Source organism: Leptidea sinapis, chromosome 32 (genome assembly GCF_905404315.1).
Source record: "Leptidea sinapis chromosome 32, ilLepSina1.1, whole genome shotgun sequence".
Lineage (NCBI taxonomy): Eukaryota > Metazoa > Arthropoda > Insecta > Lepidoptera > Pieridae > Leptidea > Leptidea sinapis.
The window spans coordinates 5,117,444-5,133,938 of NC_066296.1; the positions used below are offsets into that span (position 1 = coordinate 5,117,444).

At 35.2% G+C, this 16,495-nt stretch overlaps 1 protein-coding gene across 1 annotated transcript in view; it reads right to left on the reverse strand.

The window, feature by feature from the left end:
• LOC126974429 (solute carrier family 22 member 7-like) overlaps positions 1-11,282 on the reverse strand; it is a 29,492-nt gene extending 18,210 nt beyond the window's left edge. Inside the window, exons 1-4 of the mRNA XM_050821919.1 lie at positions 11,077-11,282; positions 8,199-8,433; positions 5,232-5,487; positions 1,694-2,016 (exon numbers count right to left, since the gene is read on the reverse strand). Of these exons, the coding sequence (XP_050677876.1) occupies positions 1,694-2,016; positions 5,232-5,487; positions 8,199-8,433; positions 11,077-11,264 (1,002 nt within the window). The 5' untranslated portion in view covers positions 11,265-11,282. The remainder of the gene's footprint in view (positions 1-1,693; positions 2,017-5,231; positions 5,488-8,198; positions 8,434-11,076) is intronic.
• Positions 11,283-16,495: the final 5,213 nt, after the last annotated feature.

The window sequence follows — 16,495 nt, forward strand, 5'->3', positions numbered from 1 at the left end:
CTCAGAGCGCCATTTGGTTTATTTACCGGTCTCTCACAATTAAAACAATGTTGAAATATAGATTTTAACAAAATGTGTACACGAAGTTTTTATTGTGAGAGAAAATAAATATATTTTGAATTTGAATTGAATTTGAACTTCCTAAGAATAGCGCAGCCATTCATTAAATCTAAAGTACGCCACACATTTAGTCTGCTTGTATCAGGGTGTAAACCAAACTTGGATTTACCCAAAATAAGACACGAGTCCACCGATGTTCCAACCATTGTAAGTGACCAACCACTGAAGAGCTACGGCGCGCAATAGGTAACGAGTATGTACGAAGCCTCGTGAAGTCTCCTACTAGCAGTGTATAGCAATGAGTGCTGATAAACATCTGGTGTTACCTTACGTTGGCTTACGTTGCGTAGTTTTTTTTTTTGGCAATGTTCCTTATAAAACAGTCTTGTATTTCTGTAGTTATCCGATATCTACCACGATGTAGTTAGGAGCCGAATCGTTGTTCAAGATAACAGAGTGATTGGACTGGACGGTTACTGCAAGATCACGTCATGTTCAACTAGCTTCAAGCATACCCACAGTACGTTATATTACATCGAGGGTTAAATGAAGGCGTGGTATAATGCCTACAGTGCCGCTCAGGATTCTTTAAAACCCAAAAATTTTAAATGGTACTATAATTGCGCTCGTCACCCTGAGACATTAGATGTTAAGTCTAATTTGCCCAGTAATTTCATTAGCTACGCCGTAGTGCCGCTCAGTTTTTGGGTTTTTCTAGAATCTTGAGCGACACAGCAATGTAATGGGCAGGGCGTATCAATTACCATCAGTTGAACGTCCTGCTCGTCTCGTCTCTCAATTTAATTTAATTTATTTATTAGGCACTTCAACAGAATACATATTAATACCTTTACAAATATAAACTTAACATTATTTACAATTCTAATATGCACACCTTTAAGAGAAATGAACAGCAATAACTAATATTAATTATTATTACTCAATGCAGTGCATTTCTCTTATAGTCCCTTATTGTTGGCATAAAAAAGGCTTTGTTTGATTAGTGTATTATTGATATATTAATATTATAGGGATGTAGTAATTTCGTTTATCATTAGGTAGTGACGTGTATTTTCTTATACACTTAAGATATGACGAGGATAGAACCTGTATTGTTTTTAAAAGGTGTGACGTCACTACTGTTGACGTCACAATTGGTGATTTGCTGGTGATCACTCCTAATTGGAATCATCGAAAGGAAACTACTCGAGTGTTTGATCACCTTCGTATATTCCACGGGCAGCGTTACGTCGTCCTAGATAGATCCGTACCATACGACAGCCCGAGCAGGACTGCCTTTATTACACACGTGATGTCATCTCATGCGCGCCCGAAGGGCGCGTGGGGCATGATTTTCGGGGCTAATTTGCCCCCTGAATCAGGATTCAGGCGCTGGGCATGAATATGCCCAGGTCGTCGGGTGGGGGAATGCCTTTATTACCGACCGTGAGGCCGTATTTATAGGGCTCGGTGCACGTGCACGTGTTTTCAATTCATGTTTTTTTACAATAATTTCACATCACAATAGATGATTTATGAACTAATTTCAACTAAAATTGTTAAACTGAATTATTCTCGTTTTTATAATAGGTGTGATGCGCCGATAGATATATAAATAAAATACAAGTTTTACCTTTGGCTCAGTTTCCGTTGGTGGTGTTAATAGCCCTTCCATACTTTTCTCACTTATAACTTTTCTGTTAACTCTAGCTATTTTCTCTAGGAGTGCCCGTGCTTCATCGAACTTTTGTTTCGATAGAAGCCACCTGATACTCTCTGATAGGATCCAGTAGTAGGATATCATTAAGAAGCACGGTATGAACAGAGTCATGATGAAGTATCTCCAGGGTTGCACCCCCCAGGCGACGGCTCCAAGGATTACTTGACCTACTGCGAACATGGATGAGGAGATCGCACTAGTCACAACGCGGTACTTGGGGCCGACCACTTCAGCAGCTGAAAATATAATACAGTTAAAAATTAATATAATTAAAAAGAAACAAATAAACAAGCAAGAGTTTTTTTTATTGTGAATCACTGCTACTTTCTTATTAAAGAAATAATAGACACATTTATAGAGAAAAAATCATTTATCTTATATCTTTAAACGAGCAAATCTTGTATATTATATATATATATAAAATCTGAATCTCGGAAACGGCTCCTACGATTTTCATAAAATTTAGTATACGGGGGATTTCGGGGGCGATAAATTGATCTAGCTAGGCTTCAATTTAAAAAATGTAGTTTTATCCCTGTTTTAATTGGAAACAGCTACAGTAACATTAGAATACAAAGGTAAATTTCGCCACTACATATAAGACTATAATAGCTCAGATAGGACATTGGGCGATCCGGGAAGAAGAAGACCCCGGTTCGAATCCAGATGTCCTATTAGATTTTTTTTTCAAGTTTTGTACATTCTTAAAAATCCGAGCAAGGCTCGGTCGTCCGGATTTTATTATTAATACCATCATCAGTTTATGAAACTATGAAACAATTTTTTTTATAGAAGAGAGGACAAAGCGTCGGTCACCTGATGATCACCACCGCCCAGATTCTCTTGCAATACAGAAGGAATCACAGGAGCGTTGCATGCCCTTTAGAAAAGTGTACGAGATTTTTTTTGAAGGTACCCATGTCGTATCGCCTTGGAAACACCGCACAAGGAAGCGCATTCCACAGCTTGATTGTATGTGAAAAAAAGCGCCGCGAATGATATTCTTATTTGTGGCGTGTCAAGCGATGTGGTGAAATGGCTGGACCGATTTTGACGGGACTTTTATTGGCAAGTAGCTGATGTAATAGGTAGGTGTAACTTAGGCTACGTTTATGTAAGAAAAAATTTTATTTAAAAAAAAATAAAGTAATGTTGCAATGTCTAAGAAGCGGTCTAACTCTAAAAATAATTTATATGACAAAACAAACTTTGCCGGGTCAGCTAGTCTGTAATAAAATGCTCGCATATAATACCTTTATTTACTCACAGTATGTGTGAATTGATGCATATATACTGTACTAAACAACTCTTGTATTTTTATAATAATTTACATTTTTTTTTTCCTTACACGTATAAGACATTGACTATTTGACATTTGAGTACTTTTGTTGCATCGCTTTCCATAATATTGAGAGGTGGAATTTGATTTCAGGAATTAGGTCAAACAGAACTTCGGAACACTCCCCGTGATAAATGCGGTAGGAGAGACGCAATGAAGCATCAAGTGATCTCGCCATCCACAGAACACTGGATTTCCGATATTTTCAGCAGGTTTGTATTGCACTCGGTCAAATGGTTCGAGCTGATACTGGGGTGCGCCAGCAGAGTTGACATCTTGTACTTGATCACGTACTATTTCGGTTTTATTAATGTATTTTTGTTTCTCTACGAAAATATGCTCGAATAAAAAGATACATTCAAATAGAGAGATCTAACAAAGCTTACATAATGAACCAATAGTATCATCATCATCAGCCGGAAGACGTCCACTGCTCGACAAAGGCCTCCCCCAAAGATTTCGACGATCGGTCCTGCGCTGCCCTCATCCAACGTATTCCGGCGATCTTGACCTACCAACACTGCGCGGCGTCTTCCGGTACGTGGTCGACATTCGAGGACTTTACTGCCCCAACGGCCATCTGTCCGTCGAACTATGTGTCCACTGTCATTTCAGTTTCGAGTAATTTGGACTATGTCGGTAACTTTGGTTCTCCTACGGATCTCCTCATTTCCGATTCGATCTCGCAGGGAAACTCCGAATAAATATTTATTTATTTCATCACAAACTCCACAAAATTTAAATTAGGCTATAATAATACTATTAAGGTGGTATTTGTGCGAGTGTGTTTGTGTGTGCGTACTCGCCTGTGTGTGAGTGTGTGTGTGTGCAGTACAATTTACTTTTAATTTATACATTCCTTTAGTATTTTATGTACTGTTTTAAGAAATCATCGTTTACGGTTATTAAAACTTTCAAAGTCAAAGTTTTTATTTACATAAACATATTGGATTAACGTTAACTACATAAATATTATAAAGTACATGTTTGCTACATTTATGCCATGCAAATACAAAATACATTTCTAAGTCATCTTAAAAAAATTGTAAATATTTTTAATAGAAAATATTCGTCTAATGAATATAAGCAGTTTTGACTAAAGTATATTTTCCTGGGCGAATTTTAAAAGTAAATAAATTATGCAATAAAAAAAATAAGTAGTCATAAACCATCTAGGATAAATTTTGCTTCGAATGGTGGTAGTTTCATGTCGACATGATCAGTGGATTAGGCGTCAAAGAGCCTCAAATACCATTTTCATTATATATACAAGGTGTCCCAAAGTTATGGGACATGAATAGAAAGTACCTTAAATATCGAAGATAGGGTATTTTACTGAAAGAAGACTTTATGTTATTATTAAAAGTTAGTAATTCTGCATTCAAAGATTTTCTAAATTTTCTTCGTCTGGGACTCGAAACGACTTAAATGTAAAAAAAACACCCCTACTCTTATGATATGTGGATATGAGAAAGTAGTCAGTTAAGTGGGTATTTTTTTGTAAATTAATGGCTAAAAACTAATAACTCTTCTTAAGTAACATAGTATTTTAAAAGCAAGGAGTAACGTAAAATGTTTGAGTCAAATTTCAAGAAAGTTATTTAGTGCCGACTACGACGTTCGAACTACTATTCGTTCATAAGTACCCACTTCATAATTAAAATACTTTAGAGCATAGTTTTTTTAGTTTAAAAGCGATACGAGAATGTGGGCGAGTTACAAACAGAATTGTGCCATATCATATCGAGTGTTTACCATAAAATGATAATAAAATCAAAAGGCAACGGACTCATTAAAAGATTGGCGATTTGCTTAAGACAGATCACATTTTGAGCATTTAATTAATTAATTTACAAAAAAATACCCACTTAACTGACTACTTTCTCATATCCACATATCATAAGAGTAGGGGTGTTTTTTTTACATTTAAGTCGGTTCGATTCCCAGACGAGGCAGGTATTTTTTAGAAAATCTTTGAATGCAGAATTACTTACTTTTAAGAATAACATAAAGTCTTCTTTCAGTAAAATATTTAAGGTACTTTCCCTTCATGTCCCATAACTTTGGGACACCCTGTATAGAAGATGGTGTGTAGTAAACATGATAAATTACCAAAGATGTAGGCTGAACTAAATATGCCGGCTCCAAGTGTTGTATGTAGAATCTGCAGCGTCATGTACATGTAGTAGTTAACGCTGAAGGCTTTGAGGAGACCGATGAGTGACATATTGAACACGTTGATTAACAGAGCAACACGACGCCCGAAGCGATCAGAGATGTACCCGGTTATGGGCAGGACCAGGAGCGTGCCGACGCTGTTGAGAGTCCCGGGGAGTGCCCGGAGCCATTCCTGACACCCTAGGTCGAACTGAAATAAAGAAACACTTTATTAAAAGGCGTGAAACAGTCTTGGTCTATACAAACAAGGATATTTTTACCAGTGGGAGACTCCTATGCACCGGAAGCCGGCTAGATTATGGGTACCACAACGGCGCCTATTTCTGCCGTGAAGCAGTAATGTGTAAGCATTACTGTGTTTCGGTCAGAAGGGCGCCGTAGCTATTGAAATTACTGGACATGAGAATTGACAACTTATGTCTCAAGGTGACGAGCCCAGTTGTAGTACCGCTCAGAATTTTTTGGTTTTTTAGTAATACTGAGCGGAACTGCATTGTTATGGGCAAGGCATATCAATTACCAACAGCTGCATGTCCTGTTCGTCTCGTCCCTTATTTTCATAAAGAAAAAGGATTATTAATTTATTTATTGTCCAATTAGCAAGGCAGTGCCACTTACACTAATTAGACGAAACACTAATTAGGAAAGTCCACCCACCATTTTCTTCTTAAAATAATACAAAGTCCTGTAAAACTGTTCACACAGATTGTCTACAGGATGGAGCGAGTCTCATACTCGTACAATAAATCTTAAAACTTATTTTACAAATGTTTCTAGAACAATTAATAATAATTCAATTTCCCGTCGGATGTCCTCTGGCAAAGTATTAAGCAGATATGGTATTCTTTGAATGGATCCCATTGAGCATTCTTGTCTAAAAGCGCGTTGAAAGATGCCAATAAACGCGGGACGAGTAAAAGTTTATTTTTTCGTGGGCGAAGATAATTGAATTTGGATTAGAGATTAATTTGCTCATGAAGATCTGTTATATCGATGTATTATATCATATACTAGCTGTTCCCACTGTTTTATATCAACAAGTCTATCTCGACTTGTTGATATAAGATAAGCACTCACTGTATTATTAATAATTGTGATAATTGGTGGCATGTGAGAGACAACGACGGATCGTCCACTCTTGCGTACTGATTTGATCTGTTTACAAACCTGATTCTCAGTTCTCACTCAAAACGACCGAGACGGCCTCTCGCCGTTCTTTCTTGCTGTTATTTATGGACAAATGTATAATTTGGATTATTTACCTGTATTGTAGGAAATATAATGCTACTCAGGTACTGAAGCATACATATAATTATAAAAGTTACCTATCTATTATTTAGAATAATGAAGTAATCATAAATTAAGTATTTGTAATTTTAAATTAACTTTAAAATGTCTTTGCAATACAGGCGATATCTGTTAAAAGCGTGTTGCTACTGTATTTCTAGGTTTTAATGTACAGTGGAAACATACAATTGTAAAAATTATGATAATAAAGAAATGTCAAATCAATCAAATCAAATGGAAAATTACTGCAAGTTTAAAATCACTTCTCCCTGTCATGTAATTCTGTAGTGACAAAGGCACAGACAAAAATTTTTAAATTTGGAATAACTTTACTTCGCGTTTTCTTATAACACAGTATAAATAATATGTCCTTTTTTGTTCCTAAGATTGGTAATTTAGATCATAGTTTCGGTGTTTGTCAAGCTGTATGTGAAGCGAGTGTGGCATAGGTGTGTCTTCACGGTCGTGGGTTTGAGTCCCGCATCGTTTATAAAGTTTTGCTTTCAAATTCTATTTGTGCATTAATCCCAGAAGTGAGGATTATCGCTTTGAAAACATAACAAATTCTTTAGATTTGCAAGAGCGACATTTCAAGTCAATTTCCTAATATGCAAATTAAATTGAAATAATTGAGGTTGACCAGGTTATCAATTGTAAAGTGGATCATGTAGATGAAGCCACAACCTGAGAGTTGAATAAGGCACACAAGATTTTATGACGATACGTCACTCGAACGGTTAGCTCAGTAAGAAAAGCACTGGCACGGAACACATGGGTTCGAATCCCGCATCGTTTATAAAATGTTGTTTTCAAATTTTATTTGTGTATAATAATATAATATTGACACACTTACTCAAATTATCTTTCCCCAAACTAGGCATAGCCTATATTATGGGTACAAGACAACGATGTATTTAATACTTACTTAAATACAAATAAACATCCATGAATCGGTAACAATCATCCATATTCACCATAGTATAAATGAATGCACCTACTGGGATTCGAACCCGGGACCTCTAGCTTAGTAGTCAGGGTCACTAACCATTCGGCTATATTGGTCGTAATATTATGATATTGTACCTCTCCAATAACAATCGAATTTCTAAGAATATGCGAATAGAAGTTTTTCGCGCACTGTATAAGAACGTGCTCAAGAAAACAATAAAACTTAGGCTGAGATCTATAGAGCTTAATCAAAGACTTTGCTCAAACTTTTTTTTTTATGTAATAGGAGGACAAACGAGCGTACTGGTCACCTGGTGTTAAGTGATCACCGCCGCCCACATTCTCTTGCAACACCAGAGGAATCACAAGAGCGTTGCCGGCCTTTAAGGAAGGTGTACGCGCTTTTTTTGAAGGTACCCATGTCGTATCGTCCCGGAAACACCGCACAAGGAAGCTCATTCCACAGCTTTGTAGTACGAGGAAGAAAGCTCCTTGAAAACCGCACTGTGGAGGACCGCCACACATCCAGATGGTGGGGATGATATCCTAACTTGTGGCGTTTCGTGCGAAGGTAGAATTCAGCTGCAGGAATCAGGTTAAACAGCTTTATCTACTTAAATATATATCGTGAGTACCCGTCACAATAATTACAATATTTCTACTTACGTCATACACTATTGAGTTATCTCTGCCATAAACGAAACCGTCGCAGTCGATAGTGGTCGAGGTATCAAACAGATAAGCCGGGCACGTGTCTAGAGTTCCGTTGCCTGCCGCGGCACGCGCCGCGTAGCGCTGGCAGCTTGCGAACCCCGAATCTGTTGAGGGGATCGCGTTGAGGATCCAACTTGGCTCGAAGGTCACGCTCTTGCTGAACTCGCCGCATTCTTCGATACGACACCTGTAGTCAGATTTACTTTGTTGTCATACTTGGATTAAAATTAAAGACATTTAGTCAGTAATTATTAGATATGAATGAATAACTGATTGGGCATTTTGAATCGTATTTTATTTGATAATCTGTACTATTTTATGTAGGTATTAAGATATTTGCGCAAAAGTTAGTAGTGAGTGCCCATGAAGACATGCTCCTGAAAAGGTCACGAATCGTCGGATTAAATAAATAAATTATAAAGTGGGAGGCCGGGTAGTAGGTACTGAACCTGGAGGGCAGCTACGTAGCCGGAGATTGGAACTGGTGACGGCCTCCTCGCACTACGGATGATGGCGCGGCGCTTTCTGAGGGTAGCTTTAAAAATAAAGCGACTCAGAGGGCAAGGTTGACAACGAGCACGAGTTAATATAGCAGTACGGTTTCCACTCCAAGAATTGCCTAGCGTCATAGCCCTATATTTATATCATTTCTCATAGAATGTTCTAGAACATCGATACCCCACCCCCGATTCACCTTCTCTTTATTATTTCCCAAACTACACATGTACATATTACAATATAATGCTTATGGGGTTTACCCCTATGAGATACATCCTGAGGTGGTGAGGTGAAAAAAATAATATTTTATGTAAAAATAATAGTAATAATTATACGCGTTTACGTAAACATTTTGAACTGGTTTTTAGAAACTGGTAGTAATTTTAAAAGTACGTGACATGGATTAAAATAATCTAATTATTTAAATATTTTCAAAATTTAATCACTATCTTTAGCAGATATATCTTTTTTTGTTAAAAGATGGACAATTAAGCGAAACTTCTCAGCTGAATACTGGAACAACGGAAGAATCACAGAATTCAAAATATACGTCTTATAAAAAAGTCCATCATTTACGAATAACATGATCTCACTAAATACACCAATTTCTAATTTTAAAATCTAAAACATTGGATTATATTTCTTATGATTAATTATAAAAAGCGGGCACTGTTTTAGTTTTATTGTCGAGCATAGAATAACTAAACGTACAAATCAATTCATGCGAAATTGCTTTATTCATGTTGGAGGTTACAGGCAAGGAGTATCATCTCTTAAGGGAGTTGAAAAAGTATCCAGTTTATACTGTAAATAATAGTTCAAAATGCTTCCACAATGGCGCTGGTGTAGGCACAGGGTATGGTATGAAGTATGGTGAATGTAGCAATTGTAAACGAAGTGAAGTACGCCGAGTTAAAATATTTAATATTATTGTCGACTAAAGTAGTTAAATAGTGAAAATTTCTTCAATTTTTGTTGTACAAAATAATAAAGTAATAACCTTGAAGAGTTATTATGAGAAAACGTGTAGCTAGACTGATTAGTATTATTTTAAATGTGGCGCTACTTTTCAGATTTACCCTGATGCTACTGCAGCGCCACGCTAATTTAATGCATTTTGACGGACACTTTTTCATATACACTGATTCTAAATTACACTAACGAATGTCAAGTTTTCTTTTCTTTTTAAATTTAAAAGCTATAAAAGTGCAAAAGACAACCCGAAATATTTGATCCTACAAGAGTTTTGTTCTGAATTTATTTGTTATGTTTTCACGATTTAACTTCACACCCAATCTTGAATTTTAAATAAATAGGTAAGTACTTAGGTACATTAATTATATTTCGAAATTTTTCAGACTTCTCGTACATTACATTTCGAAATTTTTAGACTTCTCGAAAGTTCGCGATTATGCGAAAATGAAAATATATAATATAAACCTACCTTAATAATTGACTTTAAGAAAAACTCCGACAAAGCCCCAACCAGAATGTAAATATAATTAATACCTTCCTATTCACCTGGTTATTATTTAATCATTCTACACACCAATTCTCATCAATATCATGATATATTGACATCAAAAAGAATTCTAAAGGAATCAATTATGAGAAATAAATGCCTTTTATGCCTTTATACAGACAAAGTATCAAATGAAAAAAAATGGGTTGCACTCTGGGAGTACCGGCAGAAGTAAAAACTTGAACATTAATTCGAGTGGCATTGCGTTTCTTGTGACTTCTCATTAGCTCAACCCTTTACGTAGCGGTAGCGAATAAGAAAAAATATTTTTTTTTGACATTCATAAGTGTCATTTCCGTGACCTACATGAATAAAGTTATTTTGATTTGATTTAATGTTGAGAATTTTAAAATATTTTGGAATGGTTAGGGAATAATTTCGCATGAATTACTTTATTTATCAGTTTTAAAGTACTAGCATTTATGTGGCTAAATACAATATTCATTTATTGCGCTATCGTACACAAAAATTACAATTTATATAACATAAAATACTTAACAGTTCAGAACTATTACAGTTATTTTACATTCTTACATCTCTCAGAAAAATCAACTTTCATTTCAGTCAATCGAATTCGACGAATGTCTTACGAATTTTCGATCAGGACACGTGTCATGACACGAATTTAACATTTTAGAGATAGGTTCTCAACGCTGCTAATGAAGTTTTCAGTTCAAAATCGTAGCATAATAAGAAATTGTATCACATAATTGTTTTTGTTTTACTGGGCTCCACTGCTTTGGTACTACTTTTCTTTTGGAGTTTCAAGTTCAGTGCTAATGAGGATTAAAAATTGGGAGAGAGACATACCTGTGAGGAATAGCAGCTGCTGAGAAGATATATTCACTGAAGAACGCTGAGGTAGCAATAGGTATCGCAACCAAACAGATGTATCTGAACTGAAATCTACCGAACTGTCCCAACTCATTCACCAGCACATCATCAAGGTCCAATGGTCCCTTCCTCTCCGTATCCTTGGCTTCCTTACCGTCCTCCATCTTGACTACTTGGCAGACTGCCGACTATGAACTTAATTTGTTATTTGATTGAATTTATTCGGTCCTCTTGAACATTATCTTTATTGCAGCAGAGTGATTATCAATGTTGATTATTGTTAATCCTATTAACAATATAAATGAAAGTGTGCGTTTGTTTTACTGTTAATCTGTCAAGCCTTAACGACTCAATCGAAACTCATGAAAACATACGTTGTCCCCTAACAAGGTATGTATCCCTGTACAGTAAATGACACAGAGTACTTTTACTCCCCAAATACTTAAGAATTCCCGAAAGCGTGCGATACGATACCATATTATCAGATGTAATTGTTGAATGATTTAATTGTTGATTAGGTGTTATATCTTTGAAATTATTTGTTTTATCAGGTGTATTAAATTATAAAATGGTAGGCATTGTTTTCTTATGCATAACAGGTAACATGTGAATCTTATTGTAATCTAGAAAATATTATTTTTATTATGTAGATAGGCAATTAAAATTGTTTTCTTCATAATTATGTCGCATCTTCTACCGCATATATCACGGGAGTGCTTAGAGTAGATGTACATGTGAAAAGGAGCGAAAACTTCAAGTAAATACTTTACTTAGACTGTCTTAGATCAACCTACACAACACCCGATGGATGAATGTCTCAAGCTGTAGACAGTCGATAGAAGCGATACCTGCACTGTCGCCCAAACTGACACGTAGAACTTATCAGCCTCAACAGACATGACATCCGTATAATGGTGGGCACCCTAACGGGTCACACATCACTAAACAAGAACCTTTTCACAATCGCCGTAACGACAGTGCAGAGGCTGTCTAGCCGAGGACGAAACGGTCACTCACGTAATCCTGGAATGTGCGGGGGTGGCCAATAACCTTAACCAATACGAGGTCGCTCCAGGAAGTTTGCGAACACCCCAGGAATGTTCTGAACTTCTAGAAGGAGCTAGGCTGGTTGGAGTAACTGGCCAATACTGCACGCAAAATGGACCCATACTAGTGGCTTATTTGCGGAAACAGGAGCCCCTTTACCATACAATCCCATACCTGTCTTAGATCGTGTTGTAGAACCTCTTAGCAATACGCTTTTCGAAGTTCTACCTTAAAATTTCCTGTTCGATTTTTCACTGCATACCCAAGCTTGGTTGGAGAGAGCCTCTCGTCTAGTTCAAATTTCAACCCGTTGCATTGCAAATTTTGATCAGTTTTACACACATGGCCCGCACTTAACAACATGCCGACATTTTGTGGGTTAAGAATCTCTGGAGACAGCAGTAAATAAATTTTCCATGTAAATAATACGTAAATCCATAGATTTTATGCCAGATATATTAAAATAAATTTGGTTGACATATTGAATAGAATTCTTTTTTATTTATTGGTGACTTCAATAAATAAAAACATACAAGCTTTTTTATGACATTAAGGGACGAGACGACCAGGATGTTCAGCTGATGGTATTTGATACGCCTTGCACATAACAATGCAGTGCCACTCAGGATTCTTGCAAAACTCAAAAATTCTGAACGGCGCTATAACTGCGCTCGTCACCTTGAGACATAAGACGTTAAGTGTCATTTGCTCAGTAATTTCATTAGCTACGGTAGCTAGCCGTTGTGGTACCCATAATCGAGCAGGCATCTTGTGCAAAGGGTAATTATCTGTTCCTCATTTTGTGTAGTAGTAAGATTGTGGAATTTGACTATTGTTCGCGTGTAACTTCTGTTCAAAATTCAACTTCACATTCAAGAATATTTGGCAGCCATTTTAATTATACGCTCAAATCTTTATAATTTTTTAGTAGCGCCCCTGTTTTTCTTGTAAATTTTTTGTGAGTATTTTGTCGCTTATTCTTTTGTCCTGTGTAATACATGTTTGTTTGTTGTTGTTTTTTTTTGTTAATCTTACTATTTCAGAATCAACTCCTTTTGCTATTTTGTTGTTTTGCTTATAAATTTTTCGTGAGTATTTTATTGCTTGATTGAGCAACGAATTTTGATCCTGTGTCTTGTTATCTTGTTTTTTTTTTGTTTTTCATACTATTTCAAACTATACTTCTTTTGTTATTTTGTGTGAAGCTTCTTCCTCTGTTTCAAAATAAAGTCTTCTTACCTCTTTGATATATTATATTAGTTCTACCATTAGTAAGAAAAAAGTTTTGTTCATTTTTAATTAGTTCTCACTTTATTTTATAGAAGCTAATTATATCAAGTAATTTTTAACCGACTTCAAAAAAGGAGGAGTTTCTCAATTGGTCGGTATTTTTTTTATGTTTGTTTGCACAAAACTTTCGACTGGGTGAACCGATTTTGATAATTCTTTTTTTATTTGAAAGCTGGTGCTTCCCGTGTGGTCCCATTGTAATTTGGTCAAGAACTGACAATGGCATCCATGAAAAAAATCATAGACGTCTTAAATTTGCTATACATACGTATAGCATTACTGCTTTGTGTGTGTGTAAATGTCTATTCTAAAGGCATATACACATACTTCAATGTAGAATTATTTGAAGTTTTCTTCAAGTTACATTGAAAATAATTCCAAATTTGTAATTGTAGATTATGGGTACCACAACGGCACGTTTTTCTGCCGTGAAGCAAAAATGTGTAAGCATTATTATGGTTTGGTATGAATGGCGCTGTAGCTGTTCTTATTACTGGGAAAATGAGTCTTGACATTTAACTAGAATTATATTGTATAAAAATAGGCAATTATTTTTATACTTTTTAGTGCATATTATATCTATTGTTTTGGAATAGTGTCAGTTTTTTTTGCAAAAATTTTTATTTATATAATTTTAATGTACTTAATTATGATTAATATATTTACAATACTATGGTATTGTAAATATAGTTATAAGATCTGTTTTGTTTAAATAAATGTAAAAGTATTTTATATCTTGGTGTTACTTCTTATGTAAACACATTTGAAATTTATTGATAGGTATGTAATATTTATTTATAATAATATTTAATGTAGTTAGTGATTATTGTATTGGCGTTGCTAAAACATAAATACATATAGACATTTATTATATTTTTCTTCCACTATTAGCCACTACTATGTCAGGTTATTAAATGTAATTTTCCGCACTATAGGTTGTTCATTGTACATAAAATTAAGGTCTCTATTACAGAAAGCGTGTAAATATACACTCCGTGATGAAGATTCTTAATATCCGGACTTTATTATATCTGGACGAACGAGCCTTGCTCGGATTTTTAAGAAGGTACAAATCTTGAACAAAAAAAACTAATAGAACATCTGGATTCAAACCGGGGTTTTCTGCTTTCCGGATCACCCAACGTCCCATCTGAGCTATTATAGTCTTGTATACAAGGTGAAACTAAATGGGTATACTATGCTTTGAACCAGACATTCCTTAGGTCAACTCTAATGACTATGTGAAGTCAGAAATGAATTAGCATTATAATTTAATACAATATTTAAAGTGCTTAGTTTTCGCAAAAACTATGATTCCCTCAACCCTAATCAGCTGTTTTTTTGAACTCTCTTTGACCTTAAACAGATGAAAAACGTAGATGTGACATAATATCAGATAATAGTAAAATGCCTACGATTCATTGCAGCTGTGAAGCAATTTGTGTTCTCATTTTGCCATGAAGACAAAGTTATTTTGTATGTGCATTTGCTTTAGCTGACATTGAAAATACTTCTAAATTTGTATTTACTGTAGTTATGTATTACCCAATAAAGATTTTTTTAATTCTAATCTTATTATGAAACTATATTATGTAAGTATTTACTCTGATTTCCGCGAGTGTTACAAATTTAAATAAAACACGTTTAAAAGATAAAAACTAGTGTAATTGTAACTGTGGTTTTTTAAATACGTTATGTTGAAAAGATCGGCCTGTCTGCGTTAATACTCTTTGAATTGTGCTTTGAAACACGATATTTACTGCTTTGTGTGTGTGTAAATGTCTATTCTAAAGGCATATACACATACTTCAATGTAGAATTATTTGAAGTTTTCTTCAAGTTACATTGAAAATAATTCCAATTTTGTAATTGTAGATTATGGGTACCACAACGGCACGTTTTTCTGCCGTGAAGCAAAAATGTGTAAGCATTATTATGGTTTGGTCTCCAATAAAGATTTTTTTAATTCTAATCTTATTATGAAACTATATTATGTAAGTATTTACTCTGATTTCCGCGAGTGTTACAAATTTAAATAAAACACGTTTAAAAGATAACAACTAGTGTAATTGTAACTGTGTTTTTTTAAATATGTTAAGTTGAAAAGATCGGCCTGTCTGCGTTAATACTCTTTGAATTGTGCTTTGAAACACGATATTTACTGCTTTGTGTGTGTGTAAATGTCTATTCTAAAGGCATATACACATACTTCAATGTAGAATTATTTGAAGTTTTCTTCAAGTTACATTGAAAATAATTCCAAATTTGTAATTGTAGATTATGGGTACCACAACGGCACGTTTTTCTGCCGTGAAGCAAAAATGTGTAAGCATTATTATGGTTTGGTCTGAATGGCGCTGTAGCTGTTCTTATTACTGGGAAAATGAGTCTTGACATTTTAATTCAAAAATGTTTTATCCAATAAAGATAATTCTAATAGACTCCTATTAAGAAATTGTTCTTCACGGAATTTTTTTGTCAAATATGGATATCTTTGACCATCCTCGTATTAATAATATGTACTCCATTCCCGGACCGGTTTTGTACCCGGCCTGGGTATGGAATGGGGCAGTTATTGAGTTTTTCGTAGGAAATTTCTCACTAGCAGCCCATAGTTCAGAAATGTAGATGCTCGCCCCCTATTACGTGGGAATTAAACATAGTGAAACGTGGGTGGAAAAAATACACCTCTAATCCTTCAGGAATACAGACGTGAAACTGTGTAATGTTATGTAATTTCTTATTTTGTTTATTTGTTTCAATAACAGGAAGTAAAAAATGAATGTATAATAACATAGACACAAGCCACATTTCATGTAGTGTGCATACTCCTTAATCATAGATTATTGTTTATGTTTAAGTCCATAGGTAGGTGACCTCATTCTGTTTATAAACAAAGGCCCCGCCTAAAACTGGCAGTCTCTTTAAATTTAGGGTTGTCTAAGAAAAGAAATTGAAAAATGATATTTTTATTTCGTAGGGAAGTCTTTTTCTTTTTTTTTTATTTATTTATTAAAACTTAAACATCACCATACTATTGCATATGACCCAAATAACG